The sequence below is a fragment of the Loxodonta africana genome, chromosome 3, assembly GCF_030014295.1.
Source record: "Loxodonta africana isolate mLoxAfr1 chromosome 3, mLoxAfr1.hap2, whole genome shotgun sequence".
NCBI lineage: Eukaryota > Metazoa > Chordata > Mammalia > Proboscidea > Elephantidae > Loxodonta > Loxodonta africana.
The window spans coordinates 183,565,934-183,576,809 of record NC_087344.1 but is presented as its reverse complement, the minus strand read 5'-3'; the positions used below and the strand labels follow the sequence as shown (position 1 = coordinate 183,576,809).

The window sequence follows — 10,876 nt, the reverse complement described above, 5'->3', positions numbered from 1 at the left end:
AGAAGCCCATGGAGGGGGAAGTAGAAGAAGTGAATGGGTCAGATGTTATGCATTAGCCTCTGGTGTCCCTACTACTCAAAATGGATCCCCAGAAGGAGCCCAGGTATGTTCCTTGCTTTGGGACATGGGTGGGCCACAGCTGTGGCCAACTGGAGGTTAGAGAGGATGATCCTCTTCTCATGTCTACCTGGGAGCATGTAAGAGTGGTGTTTGGCACAACCTTAGAGCACAGAGGTGTATATGCTGAGGGGTGTATTGGCAGGAAACCCTTATAATACTCCATTGGACCCCAGGTAGAAGGAAGAGGGAGAGAAAGGCAAATCCTGAAGAAGAGAAGGCTCCATCTGGTAGCTTGGTTGGTGAGTAGATGGTAATCCCCAGTCAATCCTTACTTCTGTTTACTGTTAGGGGCTTGCTGGGCTGGTGGACACTTCTGCTGGGCTAGAGTGGCTTTGCCCTTGGGTGAGCATTGTTTCTTGGCCTGGGAAGTACATGGATCCTTGGTTTGACATTTGACAGGGGGTGGCTGACAGGGCTGCTTCACCTGGTGCTGCTAGGTCTTCTGGGGTGGACATTGCTGCTGCTGCTGGGAAGACATTGCTCCAGGAATATGTGAACCTGGAAGAGAACCATGGATACCATGAGAAGGGCTCCTGCCATCTCTCCCTCTCTACTAACTTCTAGAAGATCATTTTTCTCCAACATCCAAGGACATGATAAGTGATTAACAGCCTCAGTTGGCTAATGGATTGTTCTGCATGCACCCATTGCTATCTTCCTTTCTCCCTTTCTTCCTTCTTCTATGCTGTCCTGATTTTGTGTCTTTCTTCATCCTCACATGAGCTCCTGACTTACTAATACATAATTTATTTCTCAGTTTTACCAGGAAAATAAGATGGGGTACTGAGTTGAGGATTTAAAAATAGCCCAGACATTTTACAAGGTCAAGGCATTAAATCTTAGCTGATAGATCTACGCAAGGCCAACTGGCTACCTTGAACAATCAGACAATGAGTGTGGATAAGAATGGATGGGCATGAAGAAGAGGAAAGGGGCACTCTTTGTCCTAGAAGGAAGTGCCATGGTGTTTTGTGATGGGAACGGAGAAAGCCTGTACCGGGAAATCTGAGGCCTGACTTCTAATCCCTGCTCCACCCTGACTCATGACAATGGTTCCAAGCCTTCTAGGAGCACTGGGGGATTTGAGAGCCAAAGGTATCCCTGGAAGCAAAGAGGAAATGTGGATCAGAGAGAGCACTGAACAAGGAGGCACAGCCACTGGTTCTAGATCCAAATCTGCTACCATCTGGCCAAACACACCTCTGGGCAATCTTCTCTGGATCTCTTTGCCCTTATTTGGAGGACGCTGATCTAGAATGTCTCGGAGACCTTCCCAGCTCTGACATGTGTCTCCCTGTCTCCCTACCTTTTTTTTTTTTTTTTGTAGACAGCATTCTTCATCTTCTAAATTAGTGATTATAAATAGGAAGTATAGGTCCCAGGTAGGAGTCCTTGGATGCTGCAAATGGTTAAACTCTTGACTATTAGTCAAAAGTTTAGTGGTTAGAACCCACCCAGAGGCACTCAGAAGATAGGCCTGGTGATCTGCTTCTGAAATTTCACAGCCTTGAAAACCCTATGGAACACAGTCTTACACTGCAACACATGGGGCTCCATGGGTCAGAATTGACTCAATGGCAACTAACAACAACAGTGAAGGAGCCAGAAAGTGGGGTGGGGGGGTGGGGTGGGGAATGGTCATTAGAATAGTGAGATATGGAAGCTTCATAGTATAAAATATAATATCCAATATATCTGTGTCTGTAAACCAAAAAGCGAAGTTTGACAAAGATTGCCTGGAAGGGTCAAGAAGGTAGAATAGGGTATGAGAAAGCTTTAGAGGAGGCTCAGAATTGCTACAAAATGCTACAGCTCTAAACATCTCCCTATGATGAGAAAAATCCTCTTGCCAAGGGGTCAAACCTGGAATCAGGAAATTAGTCATACCTAGCAATAGTGCAGAATGGAGATTGAATTCCCTAATAACAATTAGTGTGATGTTTCCTTAATTGTGAGGAGGCTTATGTAACTTCCCTGATTGCTCAAGAAGAGAGGAGCTTGGCCTAGCGGCTCAAGGCTGTTCAAGAAGGAAAGAGCTTAGTAGATAACCAGGAGAACAGATGTGTTTCCCCTTACCAGGGATGGTGTGCTGGACACTAGGAGAGAAGGCTGGGCACAGGTCCAGGGCATCCACTGCTGGAGGCCTTTATAAGGGTCCCCAGCCTGCCCCAGGTGCCTGGTGTGGCCCTGATTACCACCTTCCAGGGAATTCCTCACCCACTTCTGCCACCTGCACTTTGTCCAGGGACCTGCTTTACTGGCCTATTTTGATGGAAAACACCCAGCAGGTATCTCCGGCATTCTGGGTCCCTGCCTACCTGAGCTGACTTAACCCACCTGAGGTGTTTGCTCAAACTCAACGTCTTTTTAAAGTAGAACAAACCTGAGGAGCTCTTTGCAGACCGAATTAAAAGAAAGAATAGGAAGGATGAGGAAGAGGAAGAGTGTGGGGCTTGGGGCACTTGTGACAAAAATCTAAACATCACTATTGCTGCTAACCCCTGCCATTTTTGAGCCTGGCCCCGAGATCACACTTGATGTACATTATTTCATTTTATCTTCACAGAGCTCTTACAAGGCAGATGTCGTTACCATTTTGCAGATGAGAAAGATGAGCTGACTGAGAAAGATCACATAGGTAGTAAATGCTGAGATAGTAAAAGCAGAGATGGAATTTGAGCTCAAATTTGAATAATTCAAAAGACCCAGACCCTTAAACATTATAGGTAGAAGTCAAAAGTCTAGCCACAGACACCCTGCTTTCCTACACAGTACCAATGTTTTTTTTTAATCCAGTGGGAACCCTTCACATGATATTCTATGAGGCTTCCCCTGAGCACAAATAGCAGGTAATGTAAATGGTGCCCCAAGCCTAAACAACATGGCAATGCTGTGCCCCATCCGCCCACTAGAAATTGGGCAGCTGTTGGGCATTAGTGATGGGTGAAGAGGGAGGCATAGAATTTGGCCTCTGAGTTAGGCTTGCCAAATAAAATACTCCCAGTTAAATTTGAAATTTCAGATAAACAACAGCAGCAACAAATTTAGAATAAGCATATCCCAAATATTGCATGAGACATATTTATACTAAAAAAAAAATCTGAAATTCAAATTTAACTGGGCACATTTTGTTTTTATTTGCTAACTAAATCTGGCAACCCTACTTGGGACATGTTCTGGTGAAGGAAAGAGCATTGCTCCTCCACTTGGTCTTCCAGCCCTTGGGAGAGAGGTTTGCCCACTTTGGGAGATTGATTCACATTTGAGCAATTGCTCCAAACCTCAGAATCCTGCCTTACTGAAGGCCACCTATGTGCTCATTTCTGTCATTGTCTGTGCGAAACGATAGGAGTGCCTCACTCACGTATGGTGTTTTCCTGTGTACAAAGTACTTTCCGAAGTGCTTTTCAAGCCTCTCGTCTCATTTAATCGTCATGACAGTTCTGCCAGGTTGTGTACGTTTTATTTACAGTTTATAAAATAGGCCCAAAGAAGCTCAATGACCTTCTCAGCAACTTGCGGCTAGTGAGGGTACAGCTGGATGGGGTCCCTGGCTCAGAGCTGCTTTCTACTACATTATAGTGACCAGCATCTCCACAGGGACAAGTGACTGTCATTGGGTGGGGAAACTATAACGAATTAAGCCAGGGTTGGATCACAGGTCTTGTGATTTCATGGCTATTCTCAGTTAGCCTGAGTGATTGAGCCACTGAGTGGCTTCTTCACAAAGGCTTACAATCATGACAAAATTAGAATGTTGGTTCTGGTGGTCTCCACCTCTTCTTGCACCAGCCTTCCTCCTTCTTTCCTCCCTGGCACTCATGTGCTCCATACCCACACAGCCTGTTCTCCCTCTCCCCCCTGAGAGACTCTAACTGATCCCTCTCCCCCACTCTGCCAGGCACAGGTACATTTTTATTAGTCATTATACCTTATAAAGCACCTCCATATACAGGTTTCACAATACTCTATGAAGAAAGGCTACTGTATTATATATTTTATAGATGAGAAAACTGTGGCTTCGATGGTGACTGGATCTTGAATTCAGAAGGAGAGCTGGCCCCAAGTCTCTTAAATCTCTAGTGGCTCATTTCCAGACACCCTGACTGGCTGGGGCAGTGGATTATTCTTTCAAAGGAGGAAGGGAGGCTTCCTGACACCCCTAAATCACTGCATGTAAACCACCCCTCCAGGTAAGTCAAGCCCTGAGAAGCTATGTGGAATGACAACTCTGTAACTCCCCTCCCTCCCCTCACCACCCCAGCCAAGCCATAGGACTGTTGCTTGGCCAGTCTTGAGTCCCACATTGTTTCCGTCATCCTCAAAGGAACATGTTCTATTGAGATCAGGAAGCCAGGATCTGTATCCAGGGAGCAGGCACCTGAGAGCAGGTGTGTGCCTGTGAGAAGTTCAGGGAGGGGAGGGCACAGGCAGGCCTGATTTTGGAAGGTGAGTCAAGGCTTGAGAAACCCCAGTCCCACCCTGCAGGCAAACAATGGGGTGACTGGGCAGCAGGGACCTAATCCCTGGGAAGGGACCCTCCCAAAGACAATGCTAATACTTTAACTCTTCACCTAGACACATCTCTACCTGGGCACTTTTATCTCTGGGCTTTGGGGAAAAAGAAGGGCTGTGAATGGCTCCTTCTGGAGATGGAATGTCATTGTGATACTATTTCTAAGAACGAAACAAAAAAACAAAAAAAAAGAGATCTGGGTTAATCAAGGGAGATTTAGGAGAGAAGGACTGTACTTGGTGGAGAGGACAGTTGAAGTTTGGGGCTGCCAGGGTTCCTATATTTTAGCCTCCTCTCCAGTAAAACGAAAATTTAAAAGTGAGCAGGGGAAATTTCATTTTTGAAATCATAAATCATACCATACTTGCTTTATCTGAATTTCTGGTTGATACTTAATGAGCAGTCTTGGCTTAGAACATTCTGGTTTCGAGTTTCTCCCTCCATTAATTACTTAATGATCTGTCAACAAACACTTTAGAAGTTGCTACTTAAAGACATCTCGTGACCTTTTTTTTTTTTAAATGTGGGAAATCCTTTTGCAACATGAATGAATCATTTCACCCTCTAATTTACCTGTTTGGCAAATAAGATACTATTGCTAGGTGTTCTGTATAATAAGATTACACACAGTCCATGGAGGGAGAGGAGTGAGAAGATGAGTGTCCGGAAATAGGTGATTAATTTATTTCCTCTCTCCAGCCCTCTTCCCACTATGTTATGCTTATGGAAGACCTTCGGCTATCCTAAGAATTTTACAAATGGGAGAACAAACAAAGTTCTGGACCTAGTGAGAAGCTAGTTCCAACAGTATATCCACAGACTGTTAACTGTGCAAGTTCGACACAGTCAGTGGAAGGGAAGGAGGAGGCTGGGGACAAAGCATCCATCTCTGGGAAGACTGCCAGTGTGGAGTTGAAACACTATTCAATCTTTCCTTGGACATAACAAAACTGTAGTTAGAGACACAGAGAAAGAGATAAGAGAATAGGAAAACAGCTCTCGTATTGCTCATTCCTTATTGGCTATGAGATCTTGGCACTTCCCTTAATTTTTATAAACCTCAATTTTCCTGCTCTCTAATATGGGGAGGGAAACCCTGGTGGCATAGTGGTTAAGTGCTATGGCTGCTAACCAAAAGGTCGGCAGTTCAAATCTGCCAGGTGCTCTTTGGAAACTATGGGGCAGTTCTACTCTGTCCTATAGGGTCGCTGTGAGTCGGAATCGACTCGACGGCACTGGGTTTGGTTTTTTGGCGGGGGGGAATATGAGGAGATTGACCAAAATAACCTCTAAGGTCTCATCAAGCCCTAATGTTCTAGAACTGAATGATTAGGTCAGGGAGGGTAACTGTGTTTCATCATAATGAGATTAGTAGTGAATTGAGGATAAAACAAAAAACCACACCTGCTGCCATTGTGTTGATTCCAACTTAGAGCAACCCTACAGGACGTAGTAGAACTGCCCCACAGGGTTTCCAAGGAGTGCCTGGCAGATCCAAACTGCCGATCTTTTTGTTAGTAGCCATAGATCTTAACCACTATGCCACCAGGGTTTCCATACTGAGATTGAGTTCAGGCTCACCAGAAAGAATGTCTTAATTGATTAAGGATGCCTGCTATGAGGGGAATAAGTAGCCTCATGTTGCAGAGAGTCACCATCCCTGGGTTAGCCTACAGTGGGGAGCAGTTTTCTAGGACCTATGAGTGAGAATACTTCAAGCATTTGAAGAAGCAAGGACACAAATTACACTTTCAAGGTCCTGCACAAACTAACACCATTTTCTACCTTAGCTCCTACCACTCTGTCATGGATTGAATTATGTCCCCTCAAAAATGTATATATCAACTTGGTTGCCATGATCCCAGTATTGTGTAGTTGTCCTCCATATTGTGATTGTAATTTTATGCTAAAGAGGATTAGGGTAAGATTGTAACACCACCCTTAATCAGGTCACCTCCCTGGATCCAATGTAAAGGGAATTTCCCTAGGGTGGGGCCTGTACCACCTTTTATCTTACAAGAGAAAAAAGGAAAGGGAAGCAAGCAGAGAGTGGGGGACTTCATACCACCAAGAATGCAGCACCAGGAGCAGAGTGAGTCCTTTGGACCTGGGATCCCTGTGTTTGAGAAGCTCCTCAACCATGGGATGATTGAGGACAAGGACCTTCCTCCAGAGCCAACAGAGAGAGAAAGCCTTCCCCTGGAGCTGGTGCCCTAAATTTGGACTTTTAGCCTAGTTTACTATGAGAAAATAAACTTCTCTTTGTTAAATGCCATCCACTTGTGGTATTTCTGTTATAGCACCACTAGATGACTAAGACACACTTCTTAACACAACCTCAGACAGATATGTTACATTTTCCAAAACTTGCCCCATACTCTCTTGGCTCAAACGATACTATATGTGATGGCACCCTGCTCCCAAATTCCCTGTGAAATCCAAGATAATCTTCAGGAACCATCTTAAATATTACCTACTCCATGAGCCCTTTCCCTAATCTTTCCTAAGAGATATGCTTTCCTCTCTTGCTCAACATTCAGAGATTTGTATTTATACCTATTTGGAACAGCAATTTTCGCATAATGTTTTGAGACTATATATATATACACACACACACATTTGTTGTTGTTGTTGTTAGGTGCCATCAAGTTGGTTCCAAATCATAGCAAACCTATAGGGCAGAGTAGAACTGCCCCATGCGGTTTCCAAGGAGAACCTGGTAGATTTGAACTGCCAACCTTTTGGTTAGCAGTCAAGCTCTTAACTACTACCCCACCAAGTGCTTATATATATATATAGCTGTATGTATGTCTGTGTATGTGCATATATATATACAATATATCCATCTCTTTAGATCTAACACCCCCCCCCCACACACATACACAGTAATACTAGCTAAACACAATGCCTGGTATATTATATCCACTCCATAAATATAAAAAAATGGGTGCATGAATGAATGAGTGAATGATTTACTAAATGAATGAATTGAATGAATGGTAAGCCTACAGTTAGACATTTTAGTTTTACAGTCAGAAGTCATGAAGTTTTTGGACTAAGATGCTTTTTGGACTAACCCATCTTTTCAAGATGCTTTTTGGACTAAGCCATCTTTTCAAATTCAGGTTGTTTCTCGCTCTTTCCAAGCTACCATCCCTGTTTATCCCAATCACACACATTGTCCTTATATTCCTCAACCTTGAAGATCTATGCTGAAATCATCTGTTACTTGTAAGAGAGAGGCCTAGGTACTTGGATATTTCATATATGGAGAGATTTCCTTTATCCACAGCCTAAGTGCAAACACCCTAAGGGTAGGAAGGGTGTTCAGGAGAGAACTTACACCCTAGTTAGGGTGCTTGGCCACTGATAGAGTAGCTAGTTGGTGAGGGGGTGAGGGGTGGCCCATCCTTTATCATTACGAAAGAATGCTGTTAAGTGAGTCAGTGAGTGAATGAAGGATGGAATGAGTGAGTGTATAAATAAATGAGCTGGCAAACTAGCTGATTAACTGGCTAGATCACTGAACAACTGACTAACTGACTGGCTGAGTGGTTGACCAACTGGTTGGCTGGCTGGCTGATGGCTAATTTTGAAAAACAGATCCTGGTATAGAATGGGAAAAAAACAAAAAACAAACAAAAACCTTGGGGACATGGGACTAAGGATATAAAACAAGGCAGAGTGTTCTGTATTGGAGCCCCTGAGAAGTGTATCCTATGAGCTGGACAACCATTTCTTAATTTAGTTTTCTGTTTTAGGAGTTCCTTGTGGTTTCCATTCCTGGTCGAGCGAGCTCAGTGAATGTACTTCATCTGAACACAAACTAAAGGCAGCTGTGGTAGAAAACTAGCTCTCTTCTTGGGTAAATATGGTAGGCGCATAAGGACATTTCCAATGATGCCTCTGCCCACTGGCAGGGACAGGTTACCTAATAAGCAAGATAAGCACATGCTTAGGGCATCAACAAAACAGGGGTGCTAATTGTCTGAAGTAAAGATCCACAGATGCCAAGCAGACAAGACACAAAGAAAACCGAGCTTACAACAATGACTCAAGAAAGACTTGATTCATTATCCTTCCTATGTATAGAGGTAGATGTTGTTTGGAAGCTTAATTGTGACAAAATCATTGAAGAATTTGTTACGAGCAAAGAGTAGAAACATTTTTAAATTATAACACGTTAGAGATGAAAGACCTACCTACAAATAAAATATAGTAATTTGTTGTAATATTTGTTTTCTGATCATTAAATTTTCTTTTATGACATATTTTCATTGTTCATTTATAGTTATAGCATTTATTACAAAATAAGCATCAAAACTGAATTATGAGGCATTTAAAGCAAAGTTGGTGAAAGTTAATTTTTCATTGTGGGAGAGCAACAGAATTTTACATTGATTGTTGAAACAACTAAGTTCACTAACTCATTTTCTTTGTTGTAGAATATGTGGAATATTCTTTTTGTAGAAAGTGTGGTATATAGTAAAAATCTCAGTACCCCACATCCACTAAGAATTTTATAATCCAGTTCATCTCATTCCATAGGGTTCCATCTCATTCAATCAATTGCTAATATTATAGTCATATTTAAAAAGAATTTTTAAATGGATAGCCAAGATACATACACACATATATTTAAATGTACATATCCAATTTGAATGCATAGTAAGCAGAGGAGGGGGCATCACAAATTATCAGTGTTTAGGGGCCACACATGCCTTAATTTGGCCCTGTACACCAGGGAGTTTGATGGTTCCCTGGACCTTGAACACTGGGGATGGGGACCCTCAGGTCAGAGAAAGCAGCCTCTGTGATGGTGACTGAGATAGGGAAACAAACCAAACAGACAAATTAGCAGACACTGCAAGGTGGACCAGTCTGTCCAGTCAATGCCCTGCTGTCTGACCACAGAGACGTTCCTTGGGGGAAGTGGCTGCAGAAGGCAGCAAGCAGGGCTGCTGGAAGCAGCCTCAGACATGCCCAGTGATGACTGAGATACCACAGAGCTTGGGGAAACTGCCACCCTGTGTTGGGGACTGGCCTTGCAAATAGTTGACCCATATACAAATACACCAGTCTACCATATCCACATCTGAGCTGGATGAGAAGGCAAGAGGCAGGATAATACTTCAAATGCCTGGAAACCAGGCTACCTCCATACCTAAACCCTTCAGTGATTCCTCACAGCCCTCGAGATAAAGTCTACAGTTTTTGACATTGTTTCAAAGACCTTTCTTTGTTGAGTCCTCTCTCTGAAAACGCTTCTAATCTCCTCTCCACTCAATCTCCCCACCCTTCCCCTTCTCTCTGCACAAATACTCTGTAGGTCCTGCCGTAAGCCATAACGAACTATTTACGGGTTTTTTTTTTTAATAATGTTTTCTCTTTTTCTTCTCTTCCTACCACATGCCACTCCCTCTGCCTGGCATGCCTGAACCTAGTTTGTGCCTGAGTAGTCTCTTCAGAAACTAGTTCATTTCTTCCCTGCACGCCCCTCCCCACCCCCCATTGTGTGTAACCCAGGCAGCATTAGATGCCCATCCTTGCCCAGGAGGCTTCTGTCCTAGCACTGATGCTACAGGTTGGAATAGAGTATCAACTGGTTTGCCCCCTGTCAAACTGTGAGGCAAGGACATGTTTTTGAAGGCAGGGACATTCCGGTATAGTATATTTGTTGCTGTTGTTGTTATTAAGTACCATAGAGTCTATTTTGACTCATAGTAACCCCATATGAAAGAGTAGAACTGCCCCATAGGGTTTTCTTGGCTGCAATCTTTACAGGAGCAGATTGCTAGGTCCTTCTCCCATGGAGCTGCTGTATTGTGCCTGGCCCATAATAGATATACAATGAATGTTTGTTTAAAAAAAAAAAAAATGTGATCAGTCCATAAAGTCTATAAACAATGTGGACTCTCTTGATATGTGGCTGTGATAGAGCACTCCCATCCTTTCGGATTCTCAGCAGAGCTAGTTCTTATACATCATTGGGGCTCTTACTTCCTGGTGCATTTTGTCCCTCCATGCTGACCCCTGCCAAACATGCCTTCAATGAACTTTATCTTCAATATGTGCTTTTCTTCCTTACCAGATAGTGGACCTTTGAAAAGGTAGGGGTCTATTTTTCTCATTCTTGATTCTTCCTCCTACTCAGTACCTTAGCAATTCTTTGCACATAGGAGACACTTGATAAAGGTTGGTTGGGTTGACTAGTATGATATTCACAGTTCAAAAGAAGGC

The 10,876-nt window shown here is 43.4% G+C and overlaps 1 protein-coding gene across 1 annotated transcript; it reads right to left on the bottom strand.

Moving 5' to 3' along the window:
• Positions 1 to 265: 265 nt before the first annotated feature.
• Positions 266 to 983, bottom strand: SPRR4 (small proline rich protein 4). Its single transcript, XM_023553978.2, is given in 1 exon segment — positions 266 to 983. A coding segment is annotated over 1 exon segment (210 nt). The 5' UTR covers positions 599 to 983; the 3' UTR covers positions 266 to 388.
• Positions 984 to 10,876: the final 9,893 nt, after the last annotated feature.